A 16,939-nucleotide genomic window follows, 5' to 3' on the forward strand; every position below is an offset into this window, starting at 1 on the left:
ATCCCTGGGGAATCCCCAGAGGATGAAGTGAAAGACAACAAGCAATGAAAAGAAAACAAGGCAATCTATAGTCCAAGCTGTGAAATGAGTTAGACAGCTCTGTGGATCAAGATCTTAATGTAAACTTGAAAAATACTTTGAGACACAGACTAAACAACACCAAGTTTGCAGCTCGAAGAACAGCTTCAACGTTTTTGAGATATGGGGCTCTGCTCAGAACAGCATTGGCAAGACAGGGCCAACACCACCACAGGCAGAGGATGGGGAGAAACATCCTCATTTCTCTTTGGGAACAGGCTATGATCAACACCAATTATTCACAACTCCATCAGCTTTTTGCAGTTTAAACATTCAGAATGGCTGGGAAGGGGAGCAGGTGAACCCCAGTTTGGATCTTTGCTCTAAACTGAATCCCAGTTTGGATCTTTGCTCTAAACTGAATCCCAGTTTGGATCTTTGCTCTAAACTGAACCCCAGTTTGGATCTCAGCTCTCAACTGAACCCCAGTTTGGATCTCAGCTCTCAACTGAACCCCAGTTTGGATCTCAGCTCTCAACTGAACCCCAGTTTGGATCTCAGCTCTCAACTGAACCCCAGTTTGGATCTCAGCTCTCAACTGAACCCCAGTTTGGATCTCAGCTCTCAGCTCAATGGGACAGTAACCATCCAACCACGCTGTGAGAGCAAACCCAGCTGTGAGCCCCCTGCTCCTGCCAGGGGAGCACCACAGGCTTTAAAATGAGAGAATGGGCATGGATGAAAAACAGCATTCAGACAGTGGATTTTGTAATCATAGAATCACAGGAGAGTGTTGGAAGGGACCTTAAAGCTCACCCATAGGCAGGGACATCTTCCACTATCCCAGAGCACTCCAAGCCCTGCCCAGCCTGGCTGTGGGCATTTCCATGGATGGGGCAGCCCCAGCTGCTCTGGGCACCCTGTGCCAGGGCCTCACACCCTATGGCACTGGAATACTACAGAATTATATATTATTATACTACAGAATTTCCTTCTGACATCCAGTCTGACCCTGCACTCCTTCAGGAGGCCATTTCTCCTTGTGCTATCACTCCAGGCCCTTATGAAATATCCCTTTCCAGCCTTTTAGGGGGAGAATGAGGGAAAATGGGGAGGAATGTGGGGGGAACCTCATATTTAAATCACTACAACATACACAGAGAAAACTCCCTTTTGTGTGACTTTCTCTGTAGCTGAGGGGAAATAAAGACCAGGATTGCCAGAACACCTTTGTTTAGTTACATGCTGCAAATTCCCCAATAGTGGGAAGCTTTTCCAGCCTTTTAGGGGGAGAATGAGGGAAAATGGGGAGGAATGTGGGGGGAATCCCATATTTAAATCACGACAACATCCACAGAGAAAACTCCCTTTGGTGTGACTCTGTAGCTGAGGGAAAGCAAAGACCAGGATTGCCAGAACACCTTTCTTGAGTTACCTGCTGCAAACTCCTCAAGAGTCATCAGTGGGAAGCCTTTCCAGAATTTTACAGGGAGAATGAGGAGGAATGTGGGGGGAATCCCATTTGTAAATCACTACAACATACACAGACAAAACTCCCTTTCGTGTGACTCCGTAGTTGAGGGAAAGAAAAGACCAGGATTGCCAGAACACCTTTGTTGAGTTACCTGCTGCAAATTCCTCAATAGTGGGAAGCTTTTCCAGCCTTTTAGGGGGAGAATGAGGGAAAATGGGGAGGAATGTGGGGGGAATCCCATATTTAAATCACTACAGCATACACACAGAAAACTCCCTTTCGTGAGACTCCGTAGTTGAGGGAAAGCAAAGACCAGCCTTTTAGGGGAAAAATGAGGAGGAATGTGGGGGGAATCCCATATTTAAATCACTACAGCATCCACAGAGAAAACTCCCTTTGGTGTGACTCTGTAGCTGAGGGAAAGCAAAGACCAGGATTGCCAGAACACCTTTGCTGAGTTACCTGCTGCAAACTCCTCAATAGTGGGAAGCCTTTCCAGCCTTTTAGGGGGAGAATGAGGGAAAATGAGGAGGAATGTGGGGGGAATCCCATTTGTAAATCACTACAACATACACAGAGAAAACTCACTTTCGTGTGACTCTGTAGTTGAGGGAAAGCAAAGACCATGATTGCCAGAACACCTTTGCTGAGTTACCTGCTGCAAATTCCCCAATAGTGGAAAGCTTTTCCAGCCTTTTAGGGGGAGAATGAGGAGGAATGTGGGAGGTATCCCATTTGTAAATCACTACAGCATACACAGAGAAAACTCCCTTTCGTATGACTCTGTAGCTGAGGGAAAGCAAAGACCAGGATTGCCAGAACACCTTTGCTGAGTTACCTGCTGCAAACTCCTCAATAGTGGGAAGCCTTTCCAGCCTTTTAGGGGGAGAATGAGGGAAAATGAGGAGGAATGTGGGGAGAATCCCATATTTAAATCACTACAGCATACACAGAGAAAACCCTATTTCGTGTGATTTTCTCTGTAGCTGAGGGAAAGCAAAGACCAGGATTGCCAGAACACCTTTGCTGAGTTACCTGCTGCAAACTCCTCAATAGTGGGAAGCTTTTCCAGCCTTTTAGGGGAAGAATGAGGGAAAATGGGGAGGAATGTGGGGGGAATCCCATTTGTAAATCACTACAACATATACAGAGAAAACTCCCTTTTGTGAGACTCTGTAGCTGAGGGAAAGCAAAGATCAGGATTGCCAGAACACCTTTGTTGAGTTACATGCTGCAAACTCCTCAATAGTGGGAAGCCTTTCCAGCCTTTTAGGGGGAGAATGAGGAGGAATGTGGGGGGAATCCCATATTTAAATCACTACAGCATACACAGAGAAAACCCTATTTCGTGTGATTTTCTCTGTAGCTGAGGGAAAGCAAAGACCAGGATTGCCAGAACACCTTTGTTGAGTTACCTGCTGCAAACTCCTCAATAGTGGGAAGCTTTTCCAGCCTTTTAGGGGGAGAATGAGGGAAAATGGGGAGGAATGTGGGGGGAATCCCATTTGTAAATCACTACAACATACACAGAGAAAACTCCCTTTTGTGAGACTCTGTAGCTGAGGGAAAGCAAAGACCAGGATTGCCAGAACACCTTTGTTGAGTTACCTGCTGCAAACTCCTCAATAGTCATCAGTGGGAAGCATTTCCAGAATTTTACAGGGAGAATGAGGAGGAATGTGGGGGGAATCCCATTTGTAAATCACTACAGCATACACAGAGAAAACTCCCTTTTGTGAGACTCTGTAGCTGAGGGAAAGCAAAGACCAGGATTGCCAGAACACCTTTGTTGAGTTACCTGCTGCAAACTCCTCAATAGTCATCAGTGGGAAGCGGATAAGGGAGAGAGCTTTGCCCAGAACCTTCCGCTTGTTCTCTGGAATCACCTGGAGCTGCTGCCGCTGACACTCGGCCTCGGACCAGCGCACCACGGCGTTGAACAGGCGAACCTCCCGGATCCCCAGCGTGTCCCTCTCCAGCACTGCCACCAGCGTGTCTGCAGGGCACCACAACAGGCACAGCTTCAGCCTCTGAACCCCAAACCAGCCCCCTGCACCTCGCCAGGAGCGCCCCGTGCACGGCCAAGGGGATGCTGAACTGACGGCATCGCCCAAAAGTGCTGCCTGCAGCCTCTGAGGAAGATTTATCTGAACATTCCATCAGCAAGGAGCTCACTGGAGCAGCAAACAGAGCCCATTTAATTGGAGTGTTAATGCAAGTTAATGCAAGGAGGATGAATTGCAACTTGCTTGACGTCAAATTTGGATGAAACGAGCAGCATGGAAGCCAGAAGGTGACCCGTGCCTTACCTCCACAGCCCATCTCATTAGGAGAAGGTTAAAGCCTGAATTTTAATGTTCATTAACTGTGCCCAGCAAGTTTGGAAACTGCAGACGGTAATTAAAATAGCCAGTCCTTGCTTCCAAAAACACAACACCTTTTTAACTCCAAAACCTGACAAAGACTTGCGGAAGAAAGCCAACTCTACAAAAAAAGGCAAGTTTACACCCACCCAAAACCTGCCAACATCAACACAGGAAGCAGGCTTTGTGTCATGCCCAGAAAACTCAAGTTGCACCAAAGTAAGCAGATTCCAGGGGATTTCTGCAGGCAAGGCAGCAAACTCTTTGGCAAATTCCCTGTTTCCAGCCACTCTGTGCCAGAGACTGTTCAACTGATTGCTCCAGAACAGCCAAGCCACAAGTGCCAAGCACTATTAACCTGTAACAACTTTGGAGACAAGCTGGTTATGAAAGCAGGGAGAGAGAGGGAGGGGTGGAAAAGAGCTTACCCAGGTCAATGTCTGTAAACCCCTCTGCATTGAGGGCATCTGAGGTGTTCTTGTCTATGTTCTCCAGGCACAGGCTGGCCAGCTGGGGCTCATCAAACAGCCGGGCCTAGGCAGGAAAGAGCAGCATTAACAGAAAAGGTATTTTAAAGTTTACTCTAAGAACCTCCCCTTCCCCTCCCACAGCCCATCTTCATTAGCAATACCATGCCTGACTGCACCAGGAATCCACTGGGCCTTTCACAAGCAGTTAAGCATGACAAGGCAAACACTAGAAAATTCTGTGTTTGGCAGCAGCCCTGGTTCAGCTGTGCATGTCTTCAGGCACGTCTTTGTTCTAACCCAGCCTGGGTGCAGGCACCAATCGTGCTCTGCAGCACCACACTGACCCTGTCAGCTGAGCACAGGCAATTTTGACTTCATTTTTCTATTTACAAGAAAGCTTTGCCCAGTAACTCCAGGCCTGCTTGCTCTAGGAATAATGCAGAGCAGCTTATTCTGTAAGAACAGCCACACTGATCTTGTGCATTAGCAAGAAAAAGCTGTAGCAGCAATGCCTGGGTGTCCTGGGGAGCCCTACAGGGTACACAGCCTGCTTAGTGCATTTCCATGTTTTGCACAGAAACAGCTACTCTAATCCAGTTCCCCTAAAGAATTTGTCCCAAAATAGGTTACTATTCCAAGAAAAGGCTTACACAGCCTGGAGAGCTGCTCAGAATTTCTCTGCCCAACTTCAGTGAAGTCTTGTAACAATTTTGCTGCCACTTCAGATCACCCTGGACTGCCATGTGTTAGCAGCCCTGTGCCCAGCATAAGCAGAATTGGGTGGAAAACACAAAAACCACTAAAATGATCTCTTACTTCAGTGCTTTGGTTTTGTTGTTCAGGAAGGAACTGCCTTGATTCACACCTAACAAGAACACACCAGACTTGAACTCGCTGCCACCAGTAAGGTTTAGAACTCTTGTTTTGGGCTGGGAATTCCATCACTCAGGAGGTGCCTTCCAGCATCTTCTGCCTCACCCCCACTTGTGGCACGCACAGCTCAGCAAGGCCAATCTTTGTGCTGAGACCTCAAGTGCAGGAAGCTGAAACAACAATTTCCCAGGGCCCAGGGAAACTTCAGCAGTTGTCACCTGCTCCAGGGGCTGGAGGGCTGCCAGTGCCTTTACACTCTTGGCACCAAGAGCTGTGACTGACTCAGACTTTACTACTGGAGTGGCTCTTTGGACACGTGAGGACTCCAGTTACACTCCCAGAGCTCTCCCCCACAGCAGCTCCAGGCAAGCTTTATTTCCTTGCTGATCAAAGTGACACTTGGATGTGTGTCTGGCATGAAAGAGGATCAGGGCTCACTGAGAGGCACAATCAATTAGGAAAGCTGTTTGCCTCTGATATTTCTGCCACTGATCAGCAGTTGCTTGAGACAGACAGTGACACAGCTGCTGGACCAGCAGACTGGGCAGGCACACACAAAAAGGAGGTTTAGGGCTCTACTGGGATCTCAGCTCCATGATCTTAAGACTATTGGGCAGTGTCTTGTACAAGATACATCTCAGGTCTGTAATTTGCTGAAGAGGAAATCACTGGTTTGATGCAGTGAAAGCAGAAAACAGGTAGGTGTTCACACTGCAGGACCAGGAACAAGAGGGCTGTGAGAAGAGATCCTTTCAGTGAAGTGCAGCCAGTCATCAAGATCAGGCACTTTTCTCAAGCAAGACCTGCCTCAAACATCTCAGACTTGATACAGAGAAATAGTGAACATAAAACTAGATGGGAATCATCACTGATGATCATACAGAATGAACAAGCCACAAACAAAAGGCATCAGGAAAGCTTTTCCCCATCTGGCATTTCACCTGCCTCAGTGCCACTGATAGAGTGCCAGGCAGGAATTTGGCACCTGAAACCTTCCTCCTTTGTCAAACAAGGACCTTTGTGATCTGTAAGGAAGTCACCATGAACCTAAATATTACCTTGCCAAAGCTACAAACTCAAGTGCAGAGACACAGGAAGCCACAAGAAATCTCTGCATAAGGAATACCACCAAAAGCCAACACCTCTAACCCATCATGAGGCAATGGCTAGCCTCAGATTCCTCCCCAAAACTTCAGTCTGTGGGAAAGATCTGTTCTCAGCTCCTGGCTAACAACTCCTGATCTTTCAGATTGCAATGCTGAACCCAAAGATGAGGAAAGCTGCAGCCAAGGAGCTGCAGTTGCCCCACCATGCATCAGATGGAGCACAGATTTGGCTGCCATTGCCCAACGAAGAGCCTTCAAGCCTTCCTGGATCTGCCTCTGGAAGTGCAGTGTGGATCCCCCCCATCTCAGGGGCTGTCTCATCTGTTCATGGCACATGGAAAAGGGCCAGGTTAAAGAGGATGGGTGAAGAAGGCCATGGAGTGTTGCAGCACTAGCTGAACCCAAGCAGTGACAAGTGACTACAAACAGCACTGTGACATGGGACTACTTTGAGAACTGATCCAAATATTTAAACTAAAAAAAAAAAAAAAATTAAAAATCCCAGCCTAATCCTGAGCAAAGAGCCCAGCAGTGAGTGCTTCAGGCCAGCACTGCTTCAATATCTGCACAACCACTGGTGCAGCCACTGCCACCCACATGGTGCCTACAGCCAGAGCCTCAGACACCTGCACTGCTCATGAGGGGGAAAGGTCCAGGAATGCTGGGTGAGACAGGAAATCCCTCAGAGCACCTTGGTGTGCTGGTTCCACCTCAGTGCAGCTGGCAAACTCCTCTGCAAGCTCTGTTTAACATCAGACATCACAGCAGCTTTCCTGAGCTGGCTGATCAGAAATATCCTCCAGAGCCACTCCAGCCTGCCCATCCCCTGAAGGAAAGACAGTCACACACAAAGCCTGTGTGTTTCTTATTCCTACAGCACCCAGAACTGGGTGTCCCTGGCAGTGCCATCCACCACACAGATGACAGCACTGTGGATGTCACCAACATGGCATCAGCTGTCTGAGAGAGAGAAGACAGGGCTGGGGAAAGGATGAGTGATGCTCATTTAATCAACCTGGATGCAAAGTCTGATTTTTTCCAAACTAAGCAGAAGTTGTAAACACTGTCTCCTACTTTGCTGCTTCAAGAGTCAAGTGGAAGGTGGAGGAGCCCAACCCTCAGAGAGTGGATCAGACCCAGGGCAAGGAGCAGCTGCTCTGACACTCTGGGTCTGTGAGCCTTAGTGCAGGAGGTGGAGCTGAGGAAGAGAGCACCTTGCTCCTCTCCCAGGAAAATAAACCAAAGCACTCATGAAAAGGTTTTCCTTCACCCCCACTTCAGGAAAAGTATTGCACAAAAGTCCTTCAAGGAATGGCTGAGCAGCCAGACACAGCACTGAGAGAAAGCTCAGCATTACCAGTCCTGATTCTGTAACACACGGATATCCTCTCATTCCACTTTTCTTCTTGGCAGATGAAATCTTTCCACCCTGTTAACTCCATCCCCAGCTCACACTCTGGAAGGAACCACCTGCCACAGTGAAACAGAAAGATCTGAAACAGCAGCAACGTTTGCTGTGTACAGTTCTTTGTAAGAACCTGCTCAGCAGTGCTGGGCTCCTGTGAGGAAGAATTCAAAGCAACCCAGAGCTGCTCCACTTTGGATGATCAACTCTGGAACACCCAGAAAATTCCCATTTTTCTGCCTGTGCTGGACCTTGCTGAAGGCAGATAATCACAAACTCACCTGAGTTAATAGCATGAATGCATTGTCTGCTCTGAGGTTTTTTTTAAGAAACTCCACACAATGAGCTTCAAGGGCAGGAACTGCATATTTCTTAGCTGTGTAAAGTGTTGTCATAACAGTCTCTGGTCCGATCTGAACTTCGTCTGAGTAAAGAAATCTGAAAACATGCAAACAAACATTGCTGTGGTGAATTAAGGTAACAGGGTAAAACTCCCTCAATTCATAGAAAACATGTTTGTGCCTCTGCCTGTCATCCTGGTCCATTTCCTCTGCTGGAGAGGTAGGAGGGTTTTCACATCCTTTCCACTAATTTTTTTTTAAGACATTTTACAGTATAACATTTAATAGCTGGGATTTCCACTGCAGAAGCAGCTCAAACTGCCTTGCATCTCACCATCAGTGAGCTCTTAGGCTAAAATGGTCTCTAAGGGCACCCCTTAAAATTCACATTTTTGGCTGTTCAATTAGAATAAATAAGGACAAAGATTCAATCTTGCCTGCCTCTCTCAGAAGAAAAACTCCATTTTACACTACTAATTCAGAAGTGCTGAGAAGCACTCAGACATTTCCATCCACTGCACACAAGGTGCTTTACCCACACTCCCCTTTCTCCTCTCTTTACTTCACAGACTGAATTGTTTAATTTCATGACACAGATGTTTAAGTACAGCTCACAGTGCAATTTCAGCATAAAGCAAGAGTTAACTGCAGTGAAAAACAAGGACTGCCATGCTGCAGCAAAGCACCAGCCTTCACTGCTAGGCCAAAACAAGGAAGGACATTCATGATGTGAAAAACAAAGGAAACCTGACTGAGCCCCCTAATACCTGAACTCACTGAGCAGAGACAGGAACTGAGGCTGAGCTCAGTAAAATCAGTGATGCAGTGGTTTAGTCCTTATCACAGAATTCCAGAATGGTTTGGCTGGGAAGGGACCTTAAAGACTGTCTTGTTCCAGCCCTGCCATGGGCACAAACACCTTCCACACCTCCCAGAGGCTGCCCAGCCTGGCCTTGGGCACTGCCAGGGATCCAGGGGCAGCCACCCTGTGCCAGGGCTTGCCCACCCTGCCAGGGAACAATTCCTGATTCCCAATCTGCCATCCAGCCCTGCCCTGTGGCAGTGGGAGCCATTCCCTGTGTCCTGTCCCTGCAGGCCTTGTCCCCAGTCCCTCTGCAGCTCTCCTGGAGCCCCTCCAGGCCCCAAAAGGGGCTCTGAGCTCTTCCCAGAGCCTTTTCTTCTCCAGGCTGAACAGTTCATGCAGAGTTTTGGGGGTTTTTTTCCTGTATCTCCTTTAACCAGTGGAGCATTTGCCAGTCAGGATCTCAAGGACACAAAGCACAGAGATGCAATATTGTGCTAACTGTGCTTGGCATTCCTGTTCCAGGGGTTATTTTGGAAACTCCAGCAATGTTTTGCTCTGCATTTCTCTGAAGGGGACACAGCAGGTTGTGTGGCTGCTGCTCCTGGAAGGGCTCCTCCAGGGGGATGCAGGCAGTATTCCCATCTGCAGCAGAGCAGCTCCTGCTCCTCCAGCCAGAGAAGGCCAGGATGCCATTCAGGGGAGCATCATCAGTGTGATCCACAGGCAGGGAAGCACTGGCACTGCTGAAAGCAGGCTTTGTGCTGCTCCAGGGCATTTGGCAACAGCAGCATCATGCCACAGGTTAATCAATGTGTTTTGCACACACCCTTTCCCAGCCCCATTTGCACCGAGCAATCCTTTCTGTTCCAAGATTAAAAGAACACAGTGGCTCTAAAACCAATTATTTGTTTGCTTCAGTGACTGTGTCAGTATTTCTGTTTACCACAGTGTGTGCTAAGAGAGACAACAAGAGTAAAAAAACTGTGAAAAAACCCAGTATGAATTTAAAAGAACATTTAGACTGTAATCCCAGACAATCAGACATGTTCTTATCTTTGGGTTAACATAATAATAATAATAATAATAATAATAATAATAATAATAATAATAATAATAATAATAATAATAATAGTCTTACACAATTACAGCAGACCTATGAAAGGTCACTAGCCCACAAACTCCATCACAATCCAGCATCCAGATGGGACCTTCTGCAGAACATTCAGGAATGGGCACTTGGTCCCTGGATAAGCTCCTGATCCTACAGCATTAGATCATGGCTTGGACCAAGTCCTGAGACACATGTAAGGATCAGCTGCCATTCCAGATCAGTGTTTGGAGGGACTGGTTTTACTCCAGGAACTCACACCACATACTTGGTCAGCTCTCTCCTGGAAAGCAGCACCCAAACTTCCTCTGGTACAAGCTCTGAGCATTTTAAAAGCAATTTAAAAATTCATTTCTAGATTGAAGCACCCAAGATGTCACTGGACCATGGGCACAGCTCAGAAGCACTGAGGTAATCCAGCAATGACTTCTTCCATTAAAAAAGCCAGTATTTCTGTTGAAATTCACCTAAACTTTTGTCTTTTGAGATGATGGCTTCTCTTCTGAAATCGCTCTGTTAATCAAGTGGTGAAATCTCAGCAGGGAAACATCAGGATTTTTGCCTCTAAATCACTAGATAGTTGGGCCTCACAAATATCTAGTGAATTTGATTTAAAGATAGTTACAAGCTCTGCACTCCAGAGAGATCCACATGGCTGACAGGCACACTCCAATTAGAGGGATTCCCCACGTGCTGGTGTCTGCTTTAAACTGAGCCAAAGGGGAAGGGGCTCAGGGCTCCCAATAATTTCTGGCCTTTCATTCTAGCCCAGATCAATTTTAAAATATTCCAAGACAGCACAGGCACGACCAAAGCACTTTCTGAAGGCAAAGCAAAAAGTGTGCCAGAGCTATATATAGTGGCTGCTCCCAGTAGGAAGCGAGTGGGGAACATGTCAAGAGCACAGGAATGGAAACCCCTGGAAGTAGGTTACAGAAATCCTACAGAAACAGGACAATGACTTCCCAGCATCCATTCAGGATTGCTGCTGGATGTGGTACAGCACCAGCCAAGCTTAAAGGAATTGGTGAATAGGATGTTACATCCCCTTCTTCCTCCTCCTCCAGCACACAGACTTGCAACACAGACTGGAAATGGAAATTCAAACCCAGCTCTCCAAATGAGGGATAAAACCCACACAAAGGCTGATACCACATGGAATGGCTGAGATTTATTACACACCCCTGCTTACCTGTTACAACTTGCTCACAACCTAAACAAGCTCCAAGTGTTTGTAACTTACAGAGCTTTCAAAAGATCACTTTTCCCCTCTTCTCTCAAAGAGCATTAGGATGAAACCAAAGCAATGAGTGAATAAAAAGTTATAACAATCAATGGCCAATATTATATATATTTATATATTTTTTAAATGTAGCTACAGTAGACTTTTACCCAAGAAAACAGGGATTTAACATCAGCATTTAAATACCATTGAACAGGCATTTCATTTTGGAAATTAACAATAATCTCCATTCTACGAATACTTCCCTGCTTTCATTAAAACCAATTTTTTGCCACACTAAATCTGTGCATCCCAGTCATCCTGTGCTTACTTGAGCAGAGCCAGGAAGGCAGCAGGCTCCACGTCAGGCAGCTCAATCTCTGTGGAGGTTGTGGCCATCCCACCATTGAACATGGCATCGAAGACAGCGCTGCCCACGGCCAGCACGAACCTGACGTGGAGAAAAAACCAAACATGCAAATAAAACCTTATGTGAAATCATATTTCTATTCCAAAAAAAATCCCAGGCTGGTTGCTTAGCCCGAAATCCACCCTCAGGGAAGGCAAATCGTTTGTGGAGTTAAAGGAAAAGTGTTTTGCAAGAGCAGGGAGGGTCAGGCTTGCTGCTCCTTTACTGCAAAGCACCAAAGCTGCAAGAACTTCCTTCTGAGCCCTGTCCTACAGCACAGGAATGGTTCCCCACAGGCCACATTTTGGGAATTGTGGAAGAGAAAACACATGCTTTGTAAAGCCCCTGTAGGAGCCTAGGTATAATCTGTGAAAAATGCATTTTTTATGATTGGCTTTTCACAAATATTAAAATGAATATTATATGTGTTGTGTTAGAAAGTAATGCTGTATTGATTCTCTTAAATAGTGTGTTAAATATAGTTTTGGGTTTAAAAAATGTTAAAACAGAAACTATGGTATGTAAGATACTTTTTTTTAAAGAAAGGACTTGCAGAGAAATAGCAGCCACAAGACACCTAAATCTTTCAGAGAAAGAGAATTTATTGCTCTTTTATCAGAAGAAATTAACTTCTTCCCACCTCGAAGGTGTTGTTAAGACTCAGAAGAAGGTAATGATGACCAGACAGAATCCTGTGTTTGAATGGAATTTATGCATCATGTATGAAGTGTATGAATATGCAACAGGTTATTGTTTTTAAGGGTTAATCCTCTGTTAACTGTGTCCTTTTTTTGGGCTCGTGCTGCCCAGAAAAAGGGACCTGGACATCCATAACTCTTTGTTGCTATTGTCTCATATTGTCCTAATTCAAATTGTCCAAACTATTACTCTAATTGCATTACTACTTTTATAACAGTTTTATTACTATTAAACTTTTAAAATCTTAAAAACGAGTGATTGGCATTTTTCACATAATCCCAATGTTGAGAAGCAAAGAAACAGCAAAGTTAAGGAGTTCAAGCTCTTCCAGCAAACAGAGCCCAAGTCTTGCTGCAACTTCCCACAGTCACCCATTGGAAACACTTCTGGAAAACTTGTAACTGCACAATACCCACAGGCACACACCTCTGGTGATGGGAGAGCAAGCTCCCAAAACACAAAACTGCACCAGGAGCTGCCCTCCCCATGTTGCTGAGCACTTCCATGGACAACCTGCTCTGGGCTCAGCACAGAGGGAAGAACAAACCAGCACAGAGAGGTGCACACAGCCCTCAGCACTGCTGGGAGCTTACATGGCAATACTGGCACAGAAAAGGATGTTATAAGCTCTAAATAGACTGAAAGCAGGAACTTAAAATAGGTTTGATAGCAAAAATTATGTCCCAGCACTCCCATACAAACAAGATGATCCCCTCCAACACACATCTCCTGTTTTAGGAGGAAGATCAGGCCTGGGCTGCTGAGGGGTCTGTGTATATTTAAGCTGCTGTACCTGCCTCAGGAGTTAAAAAGCCATTTTGAAAACTTTCTTGCTCAAAAATGCAGAGGTGAACCCTTGCCACGAAGGATTCCTGTGTCTGCCACCATGCAGCTCCCTGAAGTTAAACTGAAGGTCACAACTCTGCACAGAAGGGAAGCAGAGCAGCCCAGGCTGCAGGAGATGACTACAACCACTTCTCTACCAACTAGGAAAAGGAAAAAGCTGGAATATTCCAGGTTCTTGCTGCAGGGGTTTGATGCACACTTCCAGAGAAGCAGCAAGAACTGCAGGCAGAAATTCAGAGAAGACAGCAGGCATGGAGCAGAAACCTCCAGCACTATGGGGGAATTTCAGTCAGATTTCACAGGAAATGACCTTTTAAAAGCAGGAAATTTCCATTTAAACAATGTTTTCATTTTCTCCCTTTTCCCTCCCCTCCCATCCAGAGGAGGCTTCCCAGGGATACAATGCAGTGAAGCTCCAAGGATGTGCCAGGCTCATTTGCTGTGACTGAGTTTGGCTGACGAGCTGGCTCATTGTTCCTGATGGGCTCAGGGAGCTCGGGACAAACCACAGTGGTTACAAAAAAGTACACACATGAATATTTCTGTCAAACCATTCTCAAGAAAAATGTCAGGAAAAATAAAAACCTTCCTCACAATACCAGAATTGCCAGATGAAACAAAAATCCTTGTTCCTCCAAAAGCAGCGATGGTAGCAAAACAATCGCCGGCTTTGTTTGATACTAAAAATTAACATATATTAATTGCACTCTCAAATTTTCATTCTCACAGCCAGCACAGTACAGGTCCTCAATGAGCAAGAGCTTTCAGAAGCTATTTGAAAAGGGCATTCATTTAAAAAACCCTCAAATGTTTGCTTCCATTTCAGTCGGGAACAAATCAGTCAGATTTTGTAAACTGCTGAGCCCTAATAGGATCCCAGGAGGTGCCAGAGAAACCCAGGACTCCACATTTGAAGTTCTCTTAAAACACTAAGAGAACATAATTAACATAAGAAAATCCCTCTCTCTCTCTCCAGTGTTTTCTTAAGCTGCTCTAAAAGGAAAAGCAGGGATGCTCACCACTCCTTCTACACCATCCACCAGCTTCCCCCAGCCATGCAGGTCTGCAGGAGGAAGAGATGGGATTTGTTCTAGATGGGAAAATCCAACAGTTAAGTTATTTTAAACACTTCTGTGGCCAAAACGGAGTGGACTACTGAAAGGAGGCAGAGAAATAAGCAGAAATAGAACTAAAGAATTAAGAAAGCAACACCTGATTTCTCCTCATTCCCTCTGCACCAGGAAGAGCCAAAGTAAACTGACTGTCAGTGGTGAGAGTCACAGGAACTTCCTTGAGGTTAATTTGTCTTCAAAAGGATCCAAAGCTGACTACAGGCTGTGGGGGGCCTGCAAGAAAATGTCTTTCCCTTCTGCTATTTTGTTTCCTGACACAACTGTCACTGCTTCATGCTCACCTTGGCACCACGTGTCACCTGGTTTCATCTGCACACCCACCAGTGCTGCTCCCTTGCCAGGCACTCCAGTAACACCAATAACAAAAGAAACCACCCAAAACCCACAAACACCCCATGCTGCTGAACAGCTCCCTCCTCCATCTGCACAGAGAAACCTTAAAATGTCTATTCCAGAAGAGCTGGCACAGGAACACAGCAACACATGACATGCTGGAGCTCAGTGACACCAGAGGTGATGGAAAGATGCTGCTGATGATGATGGTGGGCTGGCAGAGGATGCAGAGCCTGGGTGAAAGGAGCAGGAGCCATGGGACACAGGAATTGTGAGTGAATACATGCCCAAGAAAAGACAGGATAGGCTCAGAAGAGACTCCTGGAAACAACAGCCAAATCTTACTCAGGCTGTCACCAAGCTGCAGATCTCCCAGGCTGGAGCACACACAGAGCTGCATCCCCACAGCTTGCCCTGCTCACTCTCAGGCCCTATTTTCTGGCCAATTAACAAGTTTAATTATGACACCCATGCAGTTCCTGGCTGATGAGGTTTAGCCATTTCTAATCCCGTTGATATTGTGCTCAACAAAGCAGATCTGGAAAAAGACACAAAACCCTTTCCCTCTTATTGCTGGGTCTAATCAATGTGTTGACCTTGGCCATGCTGGTGCCCTGAAGCTTCGAGGCAGCTGCTCAGCCTGGCCTTGACATCAAAAAAAAAAAAAAAAAAATTTAAGGCCATCCCATCTTCTTCATGGCTGATTCAGCAGCAAGAGGGAATGAGCTGAAGGCTCAGAGACAGGGCCTGCTTCAAGGTAGGCAAGCAACTTCCACAGGGTCTGGAGCCTCCTCCAGGTGGGAAACACCTGATCTTCTCATGGCTGCAGATACTTGGACAGGTGACTCTTCAGTTCACACCTTTTATCTTCAAACTGGGCTCTCACACACAAAATGAATGTTTGCTCTTGGCTGCTCTGTGAGGTTTCTTTTGTCTGTTTCTGTGGCTTGATACGAACTGCTGAGCCACAGAATCCCAGACTGGTTTGGGTGGGAAGGGACCTCAAAGCCCATCCAGTGCCACCCCTGCCATGGCAGGGACACCTCCCACTGTCCCAGGCTGCTCCCAGCCCTGCCCAGCCTGGCCTTGGGCACTGCCAGGGATCCAGGGGCACCCACAGCTGCTCTGGGCACCAGTACCAAGCCCTGCCCACCCTCCCAGGAAAGAATCCCTTCCCAATACCTAATCTAAATCTCCCCTCTTTTCAGATTAGGGCCATTAACTGAATTTTCCAGGTGTACTCAAAAACACATCTGAACCTACAGCTCTGTCAGAAACCTCTTCTAGCAGCAGCACCTGTGGACAACATCACCTGTGCTCACTGGGCACAGCCACTTCATCACCTCAACCTACAAACCCTGCACATTCCCCCAGCTCCATGCAGGAGAAGACAGACCAGGAATCACCTGCACCATCACTCCCAGCTCCCACAGGACTGCAAATAATAATCTTGGATTATTTGTGCTTCCCAGTCTGCTGCCAAAGCCATCCCAGCACACCATGAAGGCATATCAAGGATGCTGCAGACCACTCCTCAAGGCACCACAAGGAGCTGTCCAAGAACCCTGTTTAGGAGTTGCTCCTCCTGCAGCCATGCTTGGTACCTGGCCTGGTCTAAAAATTTACACAATTAAACTACAGAAATACTTACCTGGGAGCTGTGCACTATTGTGCCAAGGGTGGTTTAGATTGGATATTAGGGAAAATGTCTTTACAGAAAAAGTTGTAAAGCACTGGAATGGGCTGCTCAGAGTGGTGGTGGAGTTACCATCCCTGAAGTGCTCAAAAAACACGGATGTGACACTTGGGGACATGGTTTAGTGGTGAATGTGGTGGTTCTGGGCTGATGATTGGATCTGATGATCTTAAAGGTGTTTTCCAGCATTAATAACTCCATGAGTTTATGATTTCAGACATCTGACAAAGCACCAGCACCTGCCCTGGTCACTGACACAAACCAGCACCTCTCCAACTGAACCCATGGCTGCTTTGCAACTCAATTCCAACCCAAAGTATCTTCTGCCATTGAGGTGAGAAAACTGAGCACAGAAGGAGTCTGGGTGGTTTTATTTTAGGCTCTCTTATTTCTGAAATTACCACAGTACTTCATAAATCACCAGGATATCCCAGCTGCAACATCACACGGACAAGTTTTACTAAAATCTCTAGAACCCTTAGGTGGGATGTCACACCATGACACACTCCATTCTATCTTTACCACCCAGAGCACCAGATGAATTTCATAGCAATTAAGCAGCATCTCACTTTGGGGACAATTTTTTTTTTTCCAAATCTTCATTTATTTTCCATTTATTTCTGGGCTGAACATCACCT

The 16,939-nt window shown here is 46.3% G+C and overlaps 1 protein-coding gene across 1 annotated transcript in view; it reads right to left on the reverse strand.

Moving 5' to 3' along the window:
• Nucleotides 1-16,939, reverse strand: part of BTBD2 (BTB domain containing 2) — a 29,605-nt gene that overhangs the window by 10,092 nt on the left and 2,574 nt on the right. The window contains exons 2-5 of the mRNA XM_063160903.1: nucleotides 11,517-11,636; nucleotides 7,991-8,147; nucleotides 4,284-4,389; nucleotides 3,291-3,488 (exon numbers count right to left, since the gene is read on the reverse strand). Of these exons, the coding sequence (XP_063016973.1) occupies nucleotides 3,291-3,488; nucleotides 4,284-4,389; nucleotides 7,991-8,147; nucleotides 11,517-11,636 (581 nt within the window). The remainder of the gene's footprint in view (nucleotides 1-3,290; nucleotides 3,489-4,283; nucleotides 4,390-7,990; nucleotides 8,148-11,516; nucleotides 11,637-16,939) is intronic.

This window comes from Melospiza melodia, chromosome 7, assembly GCF_035770615.1.
Source record: "Melospiza melodia melodia isolate bMelMel2 chromosome 7, bMelMel2.pri, whole genome shotgun sequence".
NCBI classification, from domain to species: domain Eukaryota; kingdom Metazoa; phylum Chordata; class Aves; order Passeriformes; family Passerellidae; genus Melospiza; species Melospiza melodia.